This window comes from Cydia pomonella, chromosome 15, assembly GCF_033807575.1.
Source record: "Cydia pomonella isolate Wapato2018A chromosome 15, ilCydPomo1, whole genome shotgun sequence".
NCBI classification, from domain to species: Eukaryota; Metazoa; Arthropoda; class Insecta; order Lepidoptera; family Tortricidae; genus Cydia; species Cydia pomonella.
In genome coordinates, this window is record NC_084717.1 from 11,136,070 (window position 1) to 11,154,679 (window position 18,610).

Below are 18,610 nucleotides of genomic sequence, written 5' to 3' on the forward strand. Positions count from 1 at the left end.
GGACGAAACAAAACTATAGCTCAAATTAATTATTTATTTTAGGTTATATAGTAGAAACAATTGCTTCATAAGTCATAAACGCACATAACCCTTAATATAGCAACATCCACAGACTACGAAAACCGCTTACCATTTCTTGTTAGTCTCCATAGGCTACGGTGGCCAAAATCGAGAAAAAAAACTGTCTAAAAATTGAATTTAGCAAAGAGCAAAGTACCAGGGCTATAACCGCGAAAATCGAAGTTCGTCAATTGCGGGCATTTTTCTCTGTCACTCTAATTACATCTTAGTGAGAGTAAAAGAGAAAGAACCCCGCAATTTGTGAAGGTGTCGTTGACCACCCAGCCGGGTCCCGACGGCCAGGGCGCGTATGAGTATGAAGGTATTGCGGTTGCTCGCGTATCTTAAATATAGTTGGTCAAACCAAATTGTCAGTAAATAAGAACAAAAAAACTATACTCATCCTTTTTTTGGGTGCAACTACTAGTGTAAAACAAAGATAGTATGATTCTCTCTGTCTATGTTTGACATGAGATTGTCCTTTGATAATCTATAGTTGTATACTTTTGGTTTGTTTACCTGTATGATTTTATTAGTTTAAAGTATTATTTTTATTAACTCATAGAAAAAGTATTGTATACAATACTGATATAATCAAGCTTTTCAATCTTGTACCTTACTTTGGCAACTTAGCAAGCTTCGTTGCCAAAACACGGTACTCGACTGAAAAGCTCTCTATTATATCACGATTGTATAAAATACTCTTGTCGTTGTCACAAGCGAAGCGTAAAACAAGTCTCTGCGTGAAACACATCAATGGGAGCAGATATTGTGTGCAGCAATGTTACGCGATTTCACAACTTAATTCCTTGAGATAAATACCATCTACGATACGTTAAATCAACTCTCTCATATAATTCGACTTATTTTGCTTTGTTGCTTCCAGTGTTGACCACATTGACATTACAGTACGAATGTCACGAATAATAAGAAATCTTCTCGGCAAGCGCGAAAGTTTATTCAAAGTTATGTTAGTTTTTGGCTTCTGCCGAAATTGGATTTACAAACACAAATTTTAAAAGTTTTACCAACTTTAAACATATTATATAACTTTTTAAACAGTGTTTTAATTTAACTTTACTCAGCTAAACATTGTTTAAACAGCGTCATTGTTCATTCAAAAGTTTAATTTTTTTCCACTAAAAGTGAAAGGTGTTTTTCCATGTGTTTTTATTTCATTTTTATCTCAAGTATAACCAGTTCTGCGACATAGTTATGGTTGCTTAGGTACTTTAGAATGAATAGTCAATAAATGAATTGTTTATGTGCCATAAATTATTGAATTATTTATAACAAGCAGTGTTCTTGGTATCATAGATGCGTAGTTTTTTAGATGGATCTCGGTGACTTGCGTGGAACATCAACTTATTAGACACATACGTCATTAAATTATTTATTGAGATTGGGAAAATGGACAAAATATTTTTTACAATAAATGGAGACAAGGTAGCTCTATGTAAGTAACAAATAATTATACTAAAATAATAAAGATGGAGTGAGCAGTGCCTGCTAGTTTATTTAATGATTTAACACATTCACTGCCAGACAAAAAACGGCGCACTACCCCAGAAACCGGTGGTCTATAGCTGCGTACAAAACAACCCGCCCAGCGGGTTGTCCGGCATCTGAACAAAGTTCACGAGTGCCCACCAGGTGGGTTCCCGGCAGTGAATGTGTTAATCCATCAGAGTCCCTCCAGTTGTGCTGACAAACACAAAATAATATTATTTTGTTAAATGAAACAAAAAAGTATACCTTGTCAAAAAATAATTTCATCTTTTTGGATTTATTAATTGTAGTCTAACTAAAATAATAATATACTAATACAGTAGGTGCTCAGTAATCTGGCACTCGATTTTTCCCCCTTTGCCAGATTGTTAGAAATGTAGGAGTGGGTTTCTCTGGGAAATACAAGCATGAAAACAAACACATGGCGCTAGTGGTACTACCAAACAATGCAACCGTTCTGTAACCTGGCGTTTGGCTGTGTTAATTGCTGGATTATAGAGTGGGCAATCTAAGATGCTAACTGCCGTATTAGGGAGCACCTATTGTACTAAGAAAAAAAAAATCATTTTAGTGGGATCAGAAGTGACTCCAGACACATCACTGAATGATTACATCCGGAACTACCTGAACCTACATGGCACAAAGGCCATGTGCCATGAGGGTGGCTGCGGAGCCTGTGTTGTGTCCGTCTCCCAAACACACCCCACCACTGGGGAGAAACATGTATTTGCGGTTAACTCGGTAAGTTCTGATCTTATTTAAATATTCACAAATTGAAATGTTTAAGAATATGCCAATTTTATGACTTTTTTGTTGAACTTTTAGTTAGTCTTTTCTACAAAATGCACCATAAAAAAGGGATATTTAGTTGTAGATTATAAATTCTATGCATGTCTTGTTATAAAATTGGATTTTAGGTAAGTAGGTAATGTACAGTTAAGTGGTCAATATCTAAAATATAGATATGGACAAAGCGCCAAAATTATATGAACACATCATTATTACGTAATATTAAGGTATAAGTAGATATTTTTGGCCCTTTATCAGCATCAGTATTTTTAGACCTTGATTGTACTAAGCATCCAATTGTAGCAGGTCTATAATAACAGTAAGTACAGTCAGCGTCAAATACTTTGTAGCAGTCAAAGTGGCCAAATAGTTCGGTACACCATACTAAATATAGGGTGTACCGAACTATTTGGCTACTTTGGTTGCTACAAAGTATTTGACGCTGACTGTACCAAACAATAACATAATAATCATAGATAAGTATTTCAACCTTGAGGTAGTTATTCATATATGTTGTAGGTAGGTACTCATGTTTATTCTATTGTTCTATGTTTGAATTACTTATATTTAATTGTTGCCATATTTACATTACAATTTAAAAGGGAATGATAAGTGACTAGTCAATTACCTAAACTCTGCTAAAAAACATTTACATATGTGTGGTACATGGTTTTATGGAAAACAAGAGGTAAGTAAAGGACTGCAAATAACGATACTAATAACTCTGCAAGCTGTAAACTTCTTACTTAAACTGCTACGGCCCTGCCATTAAAAAAAAACGGAATCTACAAAAAATATTAATTAGGCGGGTCCACACAGAGCGAGCATACCCACGAGGCAATTTCCTCGTGCACAAATCGTTTCCTCGCCTGATAAAATGCGCGGGTACGGGCCTGAGTACTTATTTTTAGGGTTCCGTAGCCAAATGGCAAAAAACGGAACCCTTATAGATTCGTCATGTCTGTCTGTCTGTCCGTTTATGTCACAGCCACTTTTTTCCGAAACTATAAGAACTATACTGTTCAAACTTGGTAAGTAGATGTATTCTATGAACCGCATTAATATTTTCACACAAAAATTAAAAAATAATAATAAATTTTGGAGGTTCCCCATACTTAGAACTGAAACTCAAAAAAATTTTTTTCATCAAACCCAAACGTGTGGGGTATAGATAGGTCTTCAAAAATGATATTAAGGTTTCTAATATATTTTTTTTCTAAACTGAATAATTTGCGCGAGAGACACTTCCAAAGTGGTAAAATGTGTCCCCCCCCCCCCCCCCCCACCCCCTTGTAACTTCTAAAATAAGAGAATGATACAAATAAAAAAAATATATGATGTACATTACCATGCAAACTTCCACCGAAAATCGCTTTGAACGAGATCTAGTAAGTAGTTTTTTTAATACGTTATAAAATTAAACAAAAAATTTTTTTTTCATCAAACCCTTACGTGTGGGGTATGAGATAGGTCTTCAAAAATGATATTGAGGTTTCTAATATCATTTTTTTCTAAGCTGAATAGTTTGCGCGAGAGACGCTTCCAAAGTGATTAAATGTGCCCCCCCCCCCCTGTAACTTCTAAAATAACAGAATGATACAAATAAAAAAGATATATGATATACATTACCATGCAAACTTCCACCGAAAATTGGTTTGAACAAGATCTAGTAAGTAGTTTTTTTTAATACGTCATAAAATAAAAAAATAAATTTTTTTTTTCATCAAACCCATACGTGTGGGTTATGAGATTGGTCTTCAAAAATGATAATGAGGTTCCTAATATCATTTTTTTCTAAACTGAATAGTTTGCACGAGAGACACTTCCAAAGTGATTAAATGTGTCCCCCCCCCCCCTGTAACTTCTAAAATAACAGAATGATAAAAAAAAAATATATGATATACATTACCATGCAAACTTCCACCGAAAATTGGTTTGAACGAGATCTAGTAAGTAGTTTTTTTTAATACGTCATAAATGGTACGGAACCCTTCATGGGCGAGTCCGACTGGCCGCTTTTGTAGTCTTGAATAAATACGGTAAAAGAACTTTAAATATTTGTTATCCCCCAGTGCCTGGTCCACGTGTTATCCTGTCACGACTGGGACATCACCACAGTGGAGGGGGCCGGGAACCGCAAAGACGGCTACCATCCCATCCAGAGACGGCTTGCAGCCTTCAACGGCTCGCAGTGCGGGTACTGCACGCCGGGATGGGTCATGAATATGTACAGGTAATACTAGGTAGATGCTTCCTGGATGGACAGGAGTTGAATTCGTGTTTTGCATAGAGGTATGGGCTACGCTACGATTATACGCGACGCCTATAAAGGATGTAATTTTTTACGTGATACGAGATGTATATACTTATAGGTTTGCGACGCGACCGTACTCAATCCTGTGAGCAACTTTTGTTATGAGAGCAAACCTGAAATTGCAAAAAATAATTAGGTGTCCCATACTAATTTGGCACGATACACATCAATGTATGGAAACCGTTTTTATTGTGATTTCAGAAAATGTTATCATATAAATTAGTACAATGTATCGCAAATATATTTATCCTCATATTTCAGCGTATAAGTAGAAAATAAATATCGGAAAGATTATTGTTAATTAATCTAGGTAGTAGTAGTGTAGATTAATTAATCTATCCAGTCATATGAGGTCCTTAATTGGCTTCGCCTCGCTTCCCGTTACCTACTGAATAGCACTGCTTGTAAAGAATGGATGTCCTATTTGCTGAGGCTTACGATTCAACGTGCGACTTATGCTTGCGAAATATCTACAAAAAAAAGTTGTTTTAGCCTCTACGAGAGCTCGCATAAGCGACTAACCATGCAGCAAGTTGAAAACTCTTTCGGAGGCAACATGTGTCGTTGTACAGGCTACCGGCCCATTCTGGACGCCTTCAAGAGCTTCGCCACTGACGCTGATGAAAGACTAAAGAAGAAAGTACAGGTCGGTATCGGATTCTGTACATTCTACTGTCAACTTACTTGTTACAACACTATATATAAAATGTTGTCGATTACCGAGACACAACAGAAGCTGTACCTGATGTACCTAGGCACCAAATCTATTTCTCTGCAAATTGAGCAGTATTGTAGCCGTCAAAGACTAAAAGCTCCGTGCAGAGGGAGACTATTGTGACACCTAAAATCTGCCTAATACGTGTTTGAATTTCTAAAGCTGTAATATGTAAAGTTGTATATCATGTAAAGATAGCAGAACGAAACGCAAATGATTTTAATTTGGAGCCTTGTCAGTACAAGGCTCCTTGTTTACATAATAGGTATAACATCGAGTAGTTGGTCCTTGTCAATACCAATATATCGTAGGTAGTAATTAAGTACTTAAGAGAATTTCTTTTAACAGGACATGGAAGACCTAGATAAAATAAAATGCCTTCACAAGTGTGAGAAGAAATGTGACGGTGAAGAAGATTGGTGCTTGATAGAAAGCAAACCCGAAGTGTTATTACAAGTGGAGATGAAAGTGAATCGGTGGTACAAGGCCTATAATATCAAGGATGTATTTAAGGTTTGTAGTACAAAAATGTACCTACCTGTTCTACTAAACTGGTACAAACATTGTATCTGTTCATTAAACAATTTGCAAATCGTAGTGATGATTAGAAAAATAATGCTGTTCATTCTTTAACATATAACTTGTAGTATCTATTCATGTCGGAGGACATTAAAAACAGTCCTTATATTTTTAGGTGCTCAGCAGAGAAGGGACTGATAGTTACCGTCTCATTGCCGGAAACACAGGAAAAGGTATCATATTTGAAACCATATTTGATGACATGTTACCTACAGCTATTCGCATTCCCATTCAATGTGATTTTTGCTTCCTATTCACATGCAACTATGCTGTCGCGTACTAAAGAATACCTAAATTTGCACTCGTTTTCTAATGTTTGTAAATTATTTGATTACAATAGGTTGTTATGCGCGCCGGCGGCGGGGCATATTAATTCAATTCATTTGATTTTCTTTTTACTTCTATTGAAACCGCTGTTTGTTTTGACTTTAGCACACTAATATGGTAATATGTATACTCCTGTCACCTCTGTGTCTTATAGCAGTGGGTCTTCAAACTGCTGCTCGCGAGTCCTTCCAATCCCACCCCGAAAAAGAAGCGAGAGTCAAAAACCTGGGGCGTGATAACGAAAGTAGTCAAGTTTTTGGGCTCTGGAATGTATCTAAGTTTCAATGTTCCTCGAATAAATTTTGAAGCCACCTGATCCGTGATAGAGTCATCGTTTTAGTTTTTTTTTTTAATAAGAAGCACCATATTTTTTTTGTACCGCCCTGATTTTTATGCAGGTGTGTACCCAATAACGACAGACGCCCGCGTCCTTATCGACATATCCTCTATCACCGCTCTAAAGGAGTCCTTCAAAGACATGAACCTAGTACTAGGCGCAGGTATGGCGCTAACGGAAGTCATGACTGCCTGCACACTTCGCTCCAATGAGAGCGACTTCCGGTATCTGAAGCACTTCTATGATCATCTGGATCTTGTGGCCCATGTGCCTGTTAGAAATGTAAGCCCTTGCCAATATACCCTATCATCTTTAAATCCTCTAAAGGAGCCCTACAATAGTACATTGTGCAACGAGGGGGGTAAGTTAAATTTTGGAAACGAGGGTGGTAATTCCCGACAGCCGCAGGCTGGAGGGAATTAAAGACCCGAGTTTGCAATATTCTTACCCCCGGAGTTACATACAATGTTTTTCATCACACTTGCGAAGAAAAAACTAAATTTTAAGCAAAATAATTCTTAAATACGGTGACATATCAAACATTCGTCCGCCATTTTGTAATTTCTTGGCAGGTGAGGCATCGAAGGCAAGGCACAGACCTATTCGGCATTCAGCCACAATTGAAAATTATGTAAAAATATTATAAACGGCTGTTGAATTAATCAAATCAAATAATTTTAAACATAAACAAAAGTAAAACTTATTTATGCTACTTGGTTTGTATGAATAAGTGGCATAACTAAAGAAGAAAGAACTCCCTAGGGAGTAATACCTTTTTTTCACAATCCATAACTCCCGCGGGAACAAAATAGGCCTTTGTCCTTCAGCACACCTGCATGAAATAAGATCTTTTTCGAGCAAGTGTGATGAAAAGACATGAACTTTATTGGTTTGACTAATACTTTTTCAAGTTATTGACGAAATTTGATAACTTCTAGATTGGCACAATCGGTGGTAACTTGGCGATGAAGGCGGCGCATCATGCGTTCCCCTCAGATGTGTTCCTGCTTCTCGAAACCGTGGAGGCTAACGTCACTATAGGTATGGTTGTTAACTTGCACTGTTAGTATGTATGATTGTTATTTAGTGCGGGTCAAATTTTGGAAGCTAAATTTGACCTAATTCCCGATTTTCTATTGCATATATGTAAATCGGATGACAATGCAATATTATGATGACATGGAGCTGATCTGATGATGGAGACAGGAGGTGGCCATGGGAATTTTGTGATAAAACAACGCAAACTAATTGTGTGTTGGGGTTTTTAGAATTGTCTCGACGAGCATTAGTTGCCTGTGGAAAAAAAATACAGAAAGGGAGGTATGGGCTTTGTGAATGTCATCTCGCTTTGTGTGGTAGGGCACAGCGCAGCAGATGTCATTCCAGATCTAGAGTAGAGCCCAACTAGGGAAGTACCTCCACCTTACAGAAAACCGTAGCTAAATAAAACTCTACTCATAGTGGTGTGTTTCTGCCGGTGAGTAAGGTTGCCAGAGCTCAACGAGGGTGCGGAGTGTTAGGGTCGGCAACGCGTATGTAACTCCTTTAGAGTTGCAGATTAAATGCCTCAAATATGACTCAAATATGAAATTTATTAAAAGTGCATTCGGCTAAAGGCTCAAAACATCCAAGCAAGTCGCGCTTCCATGCAATGCTAAAGGTTGAGGAGCAAGAGAATCGAGATCATATTGATTATCCAGGCTATGTTCTCCTGCAGCTTGGCCTCACGCGGAAGTTCTTCGGTCCTTCGTGGAGCTCGGCCATTGGTTTTGGCCACGCATAAATGCGCTGCAGGAAAGTTATTGGTCTTACTGAAATACTAAGCCAAGCTTGACTTTCGGTCTTGCTTACACTTGGCCACTGGTTCAATTCCAAGTTGTATGCTTCTCTACAGCTCGACTTCAGACTCGAAGGAAACTCTACACATTATCTTTGCGGAGCTTAGCCGTCGGGCTCGCTCACTCTGCGAGTTCGATTACAAGCTCTGCTTTCCTGCAGCTCAGTTTTCAGCTTCACACGGGAAGCCATCGAGATTTATATAGATAACTGTGTCGTCACAAAGGTGGCGGTCCCGGGTTTTCTACTGAACACAACGATACCACTTGTCGCTAGTACGCTGTCCAGTCACATCAACCCTCTACAATAAGAAATATATTTTTTTTCCATAATTAGTTTTCTCGCCTAACTACTAAGACTATCAGAAATGTGTTTGTACATTTTTATTTTTTTTGCAGTTAACAGCAAGTTAGAAAAAACCGTTATGAAAATGCAAGATTTTCTAAACTTGGATCTGAAAGACAAGTTGATATTGGACGTGAAACTGCCGCCGCTTTCTGAGAACAACCATATAAGAACTTATAAGGTAAAAACATATACTAGATTGATTAACTTTAGGTATCTTCTGAATAAATGTTTTTTATAAGACAAGAGAAAAGTGGAGTAACAAAGTCAAAAAATTAATCATAGAATTGTTAGTGATTGAGTATTTATAAGGCGTGTGTTCAATATACAACAACAATACAATCCGCTTGTCCAATGGGCTGTGCTCTGAAGAATTGTTTGACATGAACGGCCGCTTTCTATCACCGCACCGCTCGCCGTCGGCAGGGTGTTCATCCTCACACCCTAGAACCAAAATGGTCGCGTACTGTGCGGTTAAGAGGAATTTCCTCCCGTGAACGCTTCGGCTGTGGAATGAGCTTCCTGCCGAGGTTTTCCCGAGGGGCGACAGTATGTAGTTCTTCAAAAAGGAGTGTACAGGTTTTTAAAGGGTCGGCAACTGGCTTAAGGAGCCATTTGAGGGTAGATTTTGTTTACTTTTATTTAAATACTTAAAGATACAGAGTATAGTATCGGAAATACCTGTATTCCGGGTCCAAATTTGCCAGCCAAAAACGACTTTCAAGATTTTGATTGTATCACAATTGAATTTTGATTGTAATTTATAAACAAAAGACATTAGTAGATAGTAGATATCCTGACGTGAACAGGTGAACCTGATGTTGCTGAACGATGTCTACTTTATTCCGGGCCTACTCTACTTCTATCTCTATCTTACGTACAGATAATGCCTCGCGCCCAAAACGCTCACGCCATCGTAAACGCCGGCTTCCTATTCAGACTAACCTCCAACGCCATCACCAAATGCAACCTAGTCTTTGGCAACATATCTCCCGACTTCATCAGGGCTAGCAAGACGGAGAAGGGGCTTATTGGTGTCAATTTAGAAGATGCTTTGAGGAAGGGAGTGCCGCTGTTGGTTGAAGAGTTAATGCCGGTGGAAGATCTTCCTGAACCGTCGGCGGAATGTAGGAAAAGTATCGCCTTGGGACTGTTCTATAAGGTCGGTAAATTTACTTTGAGTTAAGTTAGAATCTTAAAGCCACGGATAGACTAGGGACAAAATGTCCAACGACACGTGACGCCAGCGACGTCGGGTGAAGTGCCCCGCGACATTGCCGGACTTCGCTCGATTTATCACAGAACGTATAACGCCTATATAATCTAGTTCTTATGTAAATCTCGAGGGTTCAATTTCTTCTTAGACTTTACACCTTTTCTACAATGAGATGTAGAAATTTTCCACGGTATTAAAAATGTGGTTTTATTGGGCTTTAAATCTAATACAACCTATTGGTTCGGAGCTTTGTGGTCCCTACTCAACAACTTTTCTGCTCTAAAGGCCATCGATTTTACGATTAATGTGCACACTGCCACTTAAGTCCGGAAACTCTTGAAGCTATGTCAATTACCTTGATTGCCTAGCCCATACTCGTATTTCTAGTTATGATCTCTCAGACAAATTACAGAGATACCTTACTTAACCTTTTCTTAAGTTATGAAATAAAAGTATTGTGTTGTGTAAAAGTTATAAGTTATCTTTTTGTTCCAGGCCCTTCTCTCAATAGCGCCAGAAGTATCAGTGAACCCGCGATTCGCCAGCGGTGGCAAACCTTTACCGCGACCAGTATCTCGCGGGACCCAGACCTTTGACACGGATAAGTCACTCTGGCCGCTCAACCAGCCCGTGCCCAAGCTGGAGGCCCTCGCGCAGGTCCCACTCGCACACTACACTTGTCTCTCTCTAGTTACAATAGCGCTCGATACAAACCTTTCCCGCGTCCAGTATCTTGCGAAACCCAGATCTTTATCACGGATATTTTCATACATTTCTTTTAATAAAAGAAAGTCGAACACTTTTCAACAACGTTAAAAATTTCCTAGCATATATTTTGTATGGTGAGCGTAACGAGACTATGGATTTAACTGTTTATGTTTACGTTTCACAGTGTTCGGGGGAAGCGAAGTACACATGTGACGTGAACACATCTCCAAGAGAAGTGCATGTCGCCTTCGTCCTCTCTACTATCTGCGTGGGAGAGATTGATAAAATCGACGCTAGCGAAGTCCTGGTAAGTAAATAAATAAGAAATTATATAACTTAAAATTCCTTGAAGCTTTACCTATGCAATACAAAGCGTTTAGACCATAAAATATCTTCAAAACGCATTTCTTCCAGAAACTTCCAGGCGTAGTATCATTCTTCACCGCCAAAGACATCCCCGGAAAGAATTCCTTCACGCCATCCGACGTTCCGTGGCAAGAATCAGACGAAGAAATCCTGGCGAGTTCTAAAGTGTCCTACTACGGACAGCCTATAGGACTCATAGCTGCAGTCAGCCATAAGCTGGCCTTGAAAGCTGCGGGTTTAGTTAGAGTTCAGTACAAAAATGAAAAAACACCGGTGCTTAGCATTGAAGACGCTTTAAATGCTCAAGATAAGAATAGACGGGTAAGAACAGAAGACACCTCATTAGTCCTATTACGGGTATAGATAAGAATAAGACGAAAAAGTCTTAGTGAGGTCTAAATTGTCCTACTACGGACAGTCTACAGGACTAATAGCGATGGTTAGCCGATGTAAATATAAAATAAGCTGACTTTGAAAACTGCAGGTTTAGTTAGAGTCAAGTACAAAAATGAAGACGCTTTGAAGGCTCCAGGATAGACGGGGTAAGTAAGAACGATAGACAGCTCTTAAGTTCTACTACGGGTATTGTCAATCAGACAAAGAAAACTTGGCGAGTTCGAATAAGAATTAAAAGAACCCGGTGCTTAGGATAGAAGACGCGTGGAAGGCTGCAGACGACGAAAGGTAAAGGTACGTATAGAAAATAGATAGGTAGGGCTGAAGTTTGAACAGCTCTGAAGTCCTACTAATGTATTGATTCAACTGACAAGTCTTTATAATTGTTTCTTTCAACCATAAGCTGGTTTAACCCATTTCCAGGCCGCACCATTCTACAAGGTTTTTCCAAAAAATCCAAATATAAGAAGTCCATTAAACCAGCTTTAATGATTTATTTGAAGATACGTCACATTTCCCGAAAGTGCAATCTAATTTGAACCTTAAATCTGAATGCTAAAGTTAAAATTCTATTGGAACGTATCTGGTCGACAAATCGTACTATGCCTGGAAAAGGGTTAAGAAACTTCGAAGTAAAGTACAAAAACGGAAGGAGAAATATATTCCGTTGTGATAATAAAGGACGCGTTTAAGGCTCCTGAAAAGGCGGCACACTACTGTGCGACAGAGATAATTTAACTAACGTTTATGAATAATTGAATATAATCATTAATATAGTGTAAAATGGACGTTGGCAGTAGTTTACAAACAGAAACAAACCAATATACAATGGATGTTTACGAACAAGATGCTTAGCAAAACCGCAATACATTCTTTGCAGGTTAGAGAAGACATATCAGTCAAACCGACAAATAAAGGAGTGGATACCACCCAAGTGATAAAAGGCAGCTTTTCCGTTCCGTCGCAGTACCACTACACTATGGAGACGCAGTGCTGCACCGTTACCAATACCGAGAATGGTCTGGTGGTGCGGTCCTCCACGCAATGGATGGATTTGGTACAAGTTGCTGTCAGCCAGGCGCTTAACATTCAGGAGAACCAGTTAGTACTATTAAATATACTCTCTCTCCGTTACTATTTTATTTATTTATTTGAATATATCGTAATCAAAATTATAAATTTGGCAAAACTGCATTTTTCCCTTTCTAACAAACAATATGTCAAAGTGTTGGAAACGATTATTAACTTTATGAATATCGTCATTAATCTTCACCTAAATTATAATGTTTTTAAAATAACCAGGTATTCTATAAAAGATTCAACTTTTTTTAAAAATAATAATTAACCTTATTGTACATAAAAGAGTACGTTACATAATGAACACAGTACACAAGAGTTTGTACAAATATGACAGTATGGAGTGGTCGAACTTTCGACCCCTAAACTAGGTAAGCACCTGTGCCTTAGAGTTCAAGTTCAGTGGTCCAAATTCGATCTCGTAACAATATGATTAGGTCGTGTACCAGCAGTAAGATAATAAAACATTAGATAATTTGATACCTAGACGACCCATTTAACGTGAGCCATCTTTGGTCCTTACAAATTACAAACAGGCATGTATCGTCTCATAATGCATCTCGCTCGTATATAATGGTGCGCGTGAGATGCCTTATGATTGTATGAAAATAAGATCGAAACATTAACAGTTTTGATAACCGGTTATTTTCACTAGACTTAAATCGACCGGGATATGGACCGTGATTGTTTTTGAGCTTCCGATATTTCGGCGCAGCATACATCTATTACCCGTGAACAAGCGTAGTGAAAATCGAAACATTATCAACTTTTTAAAACAGAATCGGCTTCCAGTTTTTAAATTGATTTTTTTAACTTTTCTTTATACAGGGTGGAAGTGCAAGTGCCCCGGGTGGGCGGAGCTTACGGCGGCAAAGCGTCCCGCTCGGCAATGTTCGCGTGCGCGTGCGCGCTCGTGGCTCGCTCGTTGAGCAGGACGGCGACACTCGTCCTCCCGCTCACCGATAATATGCAGATTGTAGGAAAAAGGCAGCCTTGTAAGGCTGAATATGAGGTTAGTCATAACTTTTTTACAGTACAGTGATGTCGTAGTTATTAAAGAACAAAATGTAGCTCCACCAAAAGTGAAAACTCGATAATTCTAAGCATGAAGCCTACAACAAATATATTTTGGAAAACATTTTCTAGGTAACAGAACTTAATTGCTAAGCGAATCGGTCAATTTTTAAGGAATATGGATAACTTATAGCCTAATCTTGATTGCATTTATAGAATGATGAAGACAAAATAAGCAACGGATTGTTTAATAAAGCGGTGTTAAAATGAGCCTATTATTTGTTTATTTGTCATAACTTTTCTAAATCTTGCGAATCTTACAGATAGGCATAAACGACGAAGGCGTAATCCAGTACGTGGACATGAAGTACTATTCCGAATGCGGATATTCGTTCAACGACAGTTCGGGCGGCGATATAGCCGGCGTGCTGGCCAACTTGTATGAGACCAGCCGTTGGGCCATCACTGGGCACAGCGTGCTGACCGACAAGCATTCCAACACCTGGTGTCGCGCTCCCGGTTAGTATACCATACCATGTAGGAAAACATAAGCCACAAAAGTTGAATACCTATTTTTCAGAGTTGTTTATTTGTTATCTTTTACATCATTATAAATGTAACAGATGGAACAAGACAGGTAACTAGGTTGTCAAGCACTAAGATTTGACCAGTAGCGTGTGCGAACCGGCCCCTCGCCTAAGGCTTCGCACTTAACTTTTTATTATCATGGGAATACACATTGAAAGAAAAGAGCCTCGCAAATGCGACTTAGCTCTTGGCTAGATTAGTTCACGCTCCGCCGCTGTTTGACAGTCACAATATGCAAAGTTCCAACCTGTTCTTTTTCTAATCTCAATTATAGGTAATTCCGTTTCCTACACGGGAGGAGAGAGTGCCTAGTTGTGGTGCATGCATCATCATCACCTCCCATAAGGACAAAGGAAAATTTCATACATACAAAATATAATTTCTTATACAAATGTATAGTTCATTTAGCTGAAGACCTTCGTTTCCAACGTTTTATTTATTTCAGGGACAACTGAAGGCATAGCAATACTCGAGCACATAATGCACAGAATCGCGCACGCCACGAAAAAGGACCCTAGCGCCATAAAAATACAGCACTTATTGCCCAAACACGAATCCGTCAAAGACTTACTCTTATCATTCAAAACTGACATTAAATACGATGAGCGCAAAGCAGAAATAGCGAAGTACAATTCTGAAAACGCTTGGAAAAAGCGAGCTCTAGAGATTTCGATCATGTGCTATCCTATAGGATATTCGTGGAATTTCCCCGTGTCTATTTCCGTGTACCATGCCGATGGAACGGTGGTGATATCGCACGGCGGGATAGAGATGGGACAGGGGATCAATACTAAAGTGGCGCAAGTGTGTGCGCACACGTTGAAGGTGCCGCTTGATAAGGTTGGTATTACTTTATCTTTATTTCAGGCAATTAGTGGCCCGAAGATAGGTAAATACCTTAAAAGTAGCATACATTAAAAAACTACAAAAACCTATGGCTGCGATCCATTACGCAACCCCACAGTGTCAGGGAATCGGCAGCGGAATCGCCGGATCTTGACACCCTTCGCCCAAAACTCCTCCTTGATGAAGTTACCCAAAACATTTTTTTGTAGATATCAGTCCGTGGAAGCGACACTTTCACCTCCCCCAACGCCATGGCCAGCAACGGTAGCATAACAAGCGAGTGCGTCGCGTTCGCGACAATAAAAGCTTGCAATGATCTGACGGCTAGGATGGAGCCCGCGCGGGCAGAACTGGCTGAACCCACATGGGAGGAAGTTGTTAAGCGAGCTTACAAGAAAGGTAGGAACCACTAACCTTTTTCCAGCCCTATCAGTCAGGCGCCACGTTTGCTCGGATGCAATTACTGCTCGATCTCATGAATGTATCTATGCATATCTACCAGCGAAATTCAGGCCAGTGGCAATAGCAAAACATCTCTTCTCAGTACTATACTCTGTCCTCAGCGGCAAAGTGTAAACGACGACCTATAAGGCGGTCTTTATATTGGATGTGGATCCGCGGCCGGTATATTACCTGGATAATTATGTAAAGAGTTGCATCGGGAGCGTTAAAATACTGTCATCATATAATATGAAACAACAACTTTTACAATTTTATACAAAGACAAAAAATTGTTGCCAACATAAGTAGTTTCTAATCATTTGAATATGTTTATTGTTTATTCCTCAGGTATAAGCCTCCAAGCAAGCGCCATGACGTCAGACAACGACGCGCTCGTCGGTTACAACGTGTACGGCGCGTGCGCTGTAGAAATAGAACTCGACGTGCTGACGGGAAATCACGTCGTCGCGCGGAGTGACTTGCTGGAGGATACGGGAGTTAGCATGAGCCCGGAGATTGACGTCGGTCAGGTAAGGGACGGAAAATCACGTCGTCGCGCGGAGTGACTTGCTCGTGGATACAGGAGTTAGAATGAGCCTGGAGATCGACGTCAGGTAAGTCTCCAAGCGCCATGACGTCGGACAACGACGCGCCCATAGGCTAGAGCCGTGTATCCATCATAAATATGATAACCGTGCCGATTTGACAGGGCAGGTACACAGAGGATGAGGTCGGATAGTAATTAGTCTGGCGGAAAATCAACTCATCGCGCGTACCGTACCTAGACTAAATGGAAGATGAGGTACCTACAGGAGTTAGCATAAGTTCGAAGATAGATTTGGGACAGGTCAGACATTTGAAATTACGTCTAAGCATACTGATTTCATAAAGAAGTGAAGGTGCTGGAGTTTGCGTATTTTTCTAATAACCAAACAGTGTTATACCGCCGCCGTGTTTTGAGTGATTGTTATTGTTTAAGATAATTCGATATAACAGATCGAAGGAGCCTTCATGATGGGCCTGGGGCTGTGGACGAGCGAGCGCCTGGTGCACGCGGCGTCGGGCCGCCTGGCCTCGGCGCGCACGTGGAGCTACCGGCCGCCCGGCGCGCGCGACGCGCCCGCCGACTGCCGCGTCGCCTTCAGCAGGAACGCTGCCCACACCGCCGGCGTGCTGCGCTCTAAGGGTAGCTATACTGGAAACCTCTGAAAACTGAAGCTGAATATGAAAATACAGTTTAAGAGTATTTCAAAAAATACAACTTTTTTTACCCTGTAATCGCCAAAGATGTTAACTGACGCGTGCGGACACAGCCCAATATCAACCTTCATGTTCTAACGAAGTTCACGGTGACGCACCACGCATGATAGGCGTGGCGTTCATACTTTCAACGCGTTACGGTACCGCGCGTCTAAAACTGCTATCAAGGATCAATGGGCTACGACAAACACTTCCTGATAATTAGGCAGATTGTATGATTGTTTGCCACCTAAGTGGTGTAAAATAGGTTAATTGTTCTGCGTTTATTATATAAACCACCTACTTTGTAGTAGTTTATGTGACTTTGACATAATAAAAGGCATTAAAATACGAGTGTGGGTTTATGAATAGAGTTTCATAAAAGGATCACACGCAGATTTTAATACCTAATTGTGTCAGTTACGTACACTGCTTTATCTATATCAGTATCATAAGCTTCAACAAAATAAAGTAATTTTATACTTCCAAGAAAAAAAGAAACGTCAAAATGGTAATGCAAACTTTTTCGCGCACTTTTTTGTGCGTGATAACGCATCCGTTGTTTTTTTATATATATTTAGAGACGAGTTAAAGTAATTAGTGTACGCAGAGTTTTGCCTAATATTGCCTATTACGGCACCGCACGACCGGTTAATATAAAGAACCTTGAAGCTTATGCCCAGTCTTATATATCCAGTAATGAGAGTCTTTCGGCCTTTTTGATAATGACTGTTATAACTTTGAACCGTTGTCGCAGCAACTGGCGAGCCGGCGCTGACGCTAGCCGTGGTCGTGACCCACGCCCTGCGTAGCGCCATTGCCGACGCTAGGAAAGAGTACGGCTATGTTGATACCGAGTGGATCGATGTTGGTAAGTTCATATACACCATTTATAATGCACGAGTCACATTATCGGAGTGAAAGGAATTTTAGCCTTGTATGCTGTATACTACGTTCCATATTTAAATGACAGGCTATGATCAAAACAACACAGTGCGGAGCTGACAATGGAATGTAACTGCGTATTAAATGTAAAGAAGGTTCAAATTCCTTTCATTCTAGTAAGTCGTGTCCGGAATCTATCGGTTTGTGGTCAATCATACATACATAAACAAACAACGATGGGCTTGCCCAATACTTGTCCTATGCTAATGCAGATTTATTACCTATTTAAAAATACAGTCTACCTGAAAAATAAATCATGAAATTAAATCCATACTATACAAACTAGTTTGAGTAAGTGGTCAGTGGAGAAAATATTTGATTTCATAAAAAGGAACAATATGACTTGCGGCAAAATTATTTGTTTTTTTTTTCAGATACGCCGTTTAGCGTGGAGAATATACTCAAAGCAATTTCTCCTAAACCAGAAATTTACAAGCTGAAATAATTGAATCTTACCTCGATACTTCCATAGACAAGACATCACAAGTAGTATTACAATAGCATACTGTAAAATGTACCTAAACTTAAATTAAAGATAGCCTCTTCATGTGATATAATGCTCTATTATATTCGTAAGGGACCAGTGATTTTATAACAAGTATTAGTAAGTATTGTGATAATAATAGGGAGCGTGCATGAACTATAGGAGGCAGCACATGAGCCGTCAGATTTTTGGTGCGAGGCGTAAATGTGATGTTTTTTGTTCCGATGTAGCCCACAAGATGGCAGAACCTACTATGCACAAAAAAACATGTGACGTGTAAATGTACAAGTTTATGGTTCCGATTCAGGCCACAAGATGGCAGACCCTCCAACGCGCACGGTCCCTATAGGCTCAAAATGTCTCCTTTTATTATATACAAAAACATATGAATTTACACATTAAGATTATTTTTTTACTTATGCACTAATATTAAATGAATAACACTAAATTAAATGCCTTATTATTGTGATACATAAACC

The 18,610-nt window shown here is 39.5% G+C and overlaps 1 protein-coding gene across 3 annotated transcripts; it reads left to right on the forward strand.

Moving 5' to 3' along the window:
* The first annotated feature begins 960 nt into the window (after positions 1-960).
* LOC133525830 (uncharacterized) lies at positions 961-18,584 on the forward strand. Of its 3 annotated transcripts, none has more exons than XM_061862230.1 (23): positions 961-1,287; positions 1,386-1,516; positions 2,141-2,310; positions 4,431-4,591; positions 5,165-5,318; positions 5,736-5,900; positions 6,082-6,139; positions 6,692-6,912; positions 7,569-7,671; positions 8,865-8,992; positions 9,695-9,973; positions 10,523-10,684; positions 10,920-11,042; positions 11,150-11,422; positions 12,378-12,598; positions 13,403-13,586; positions 13,912-14,107; positions 14,622-15,016; positions 15,232-15,421; positions 15,812-15,993; positions 16,460-16,649; positions 17,460-17,573; positions 18,022-18,584. In XM_061862230.1, exons 2-23 carry the CDS (start codon positions 1,471-1,473, stop codon positions 18,090-18,092), a joined length of 3,786 nt encoding a protein of 1,261 aa, XP_061718214.1. In that variant the 5' UTR covers positions 961-1,287; positions 1,386-1,470; the 3' UTR covers positions 18,093-18,584. The 3 variants fall into 3 exon arrangements, with proteins under 3 accessions (XP_061718214.1, XP_061718215.1, XP_061718216.1); XM_061862231.1 differs by having other exon boundaries at positions 1,394-1,516; XM_061862232.1 differs by having other exon boundaries at positions 961-1,212.
* The last annotated feature ends 26 nt before the right edge of the window (positions 18,585-18,610 follow it).

Coding starts and splice junctions, on each gene's coding strand:
- LOC133525830 (XM_061862230.1), top strand. CDS start 1,471: ATGGACAAAATATTTTTTACAATAAATGGAGACAAGGTAGCTCTAT. Junction 4,592..5,164: donor TGGGTCATGAATATGTACAG/GTAATACTAGGT, acceptor AAGTTGTTTTAG/CCTCTACGAGAGCTCGCATA. Junction 5,319..5,735: donor GACTAAAGAAGAAAGTACAG/GTCGGTATCGGA, acceptor TTCTTTTAACAG/GACATGGAAGACCTAGATAA.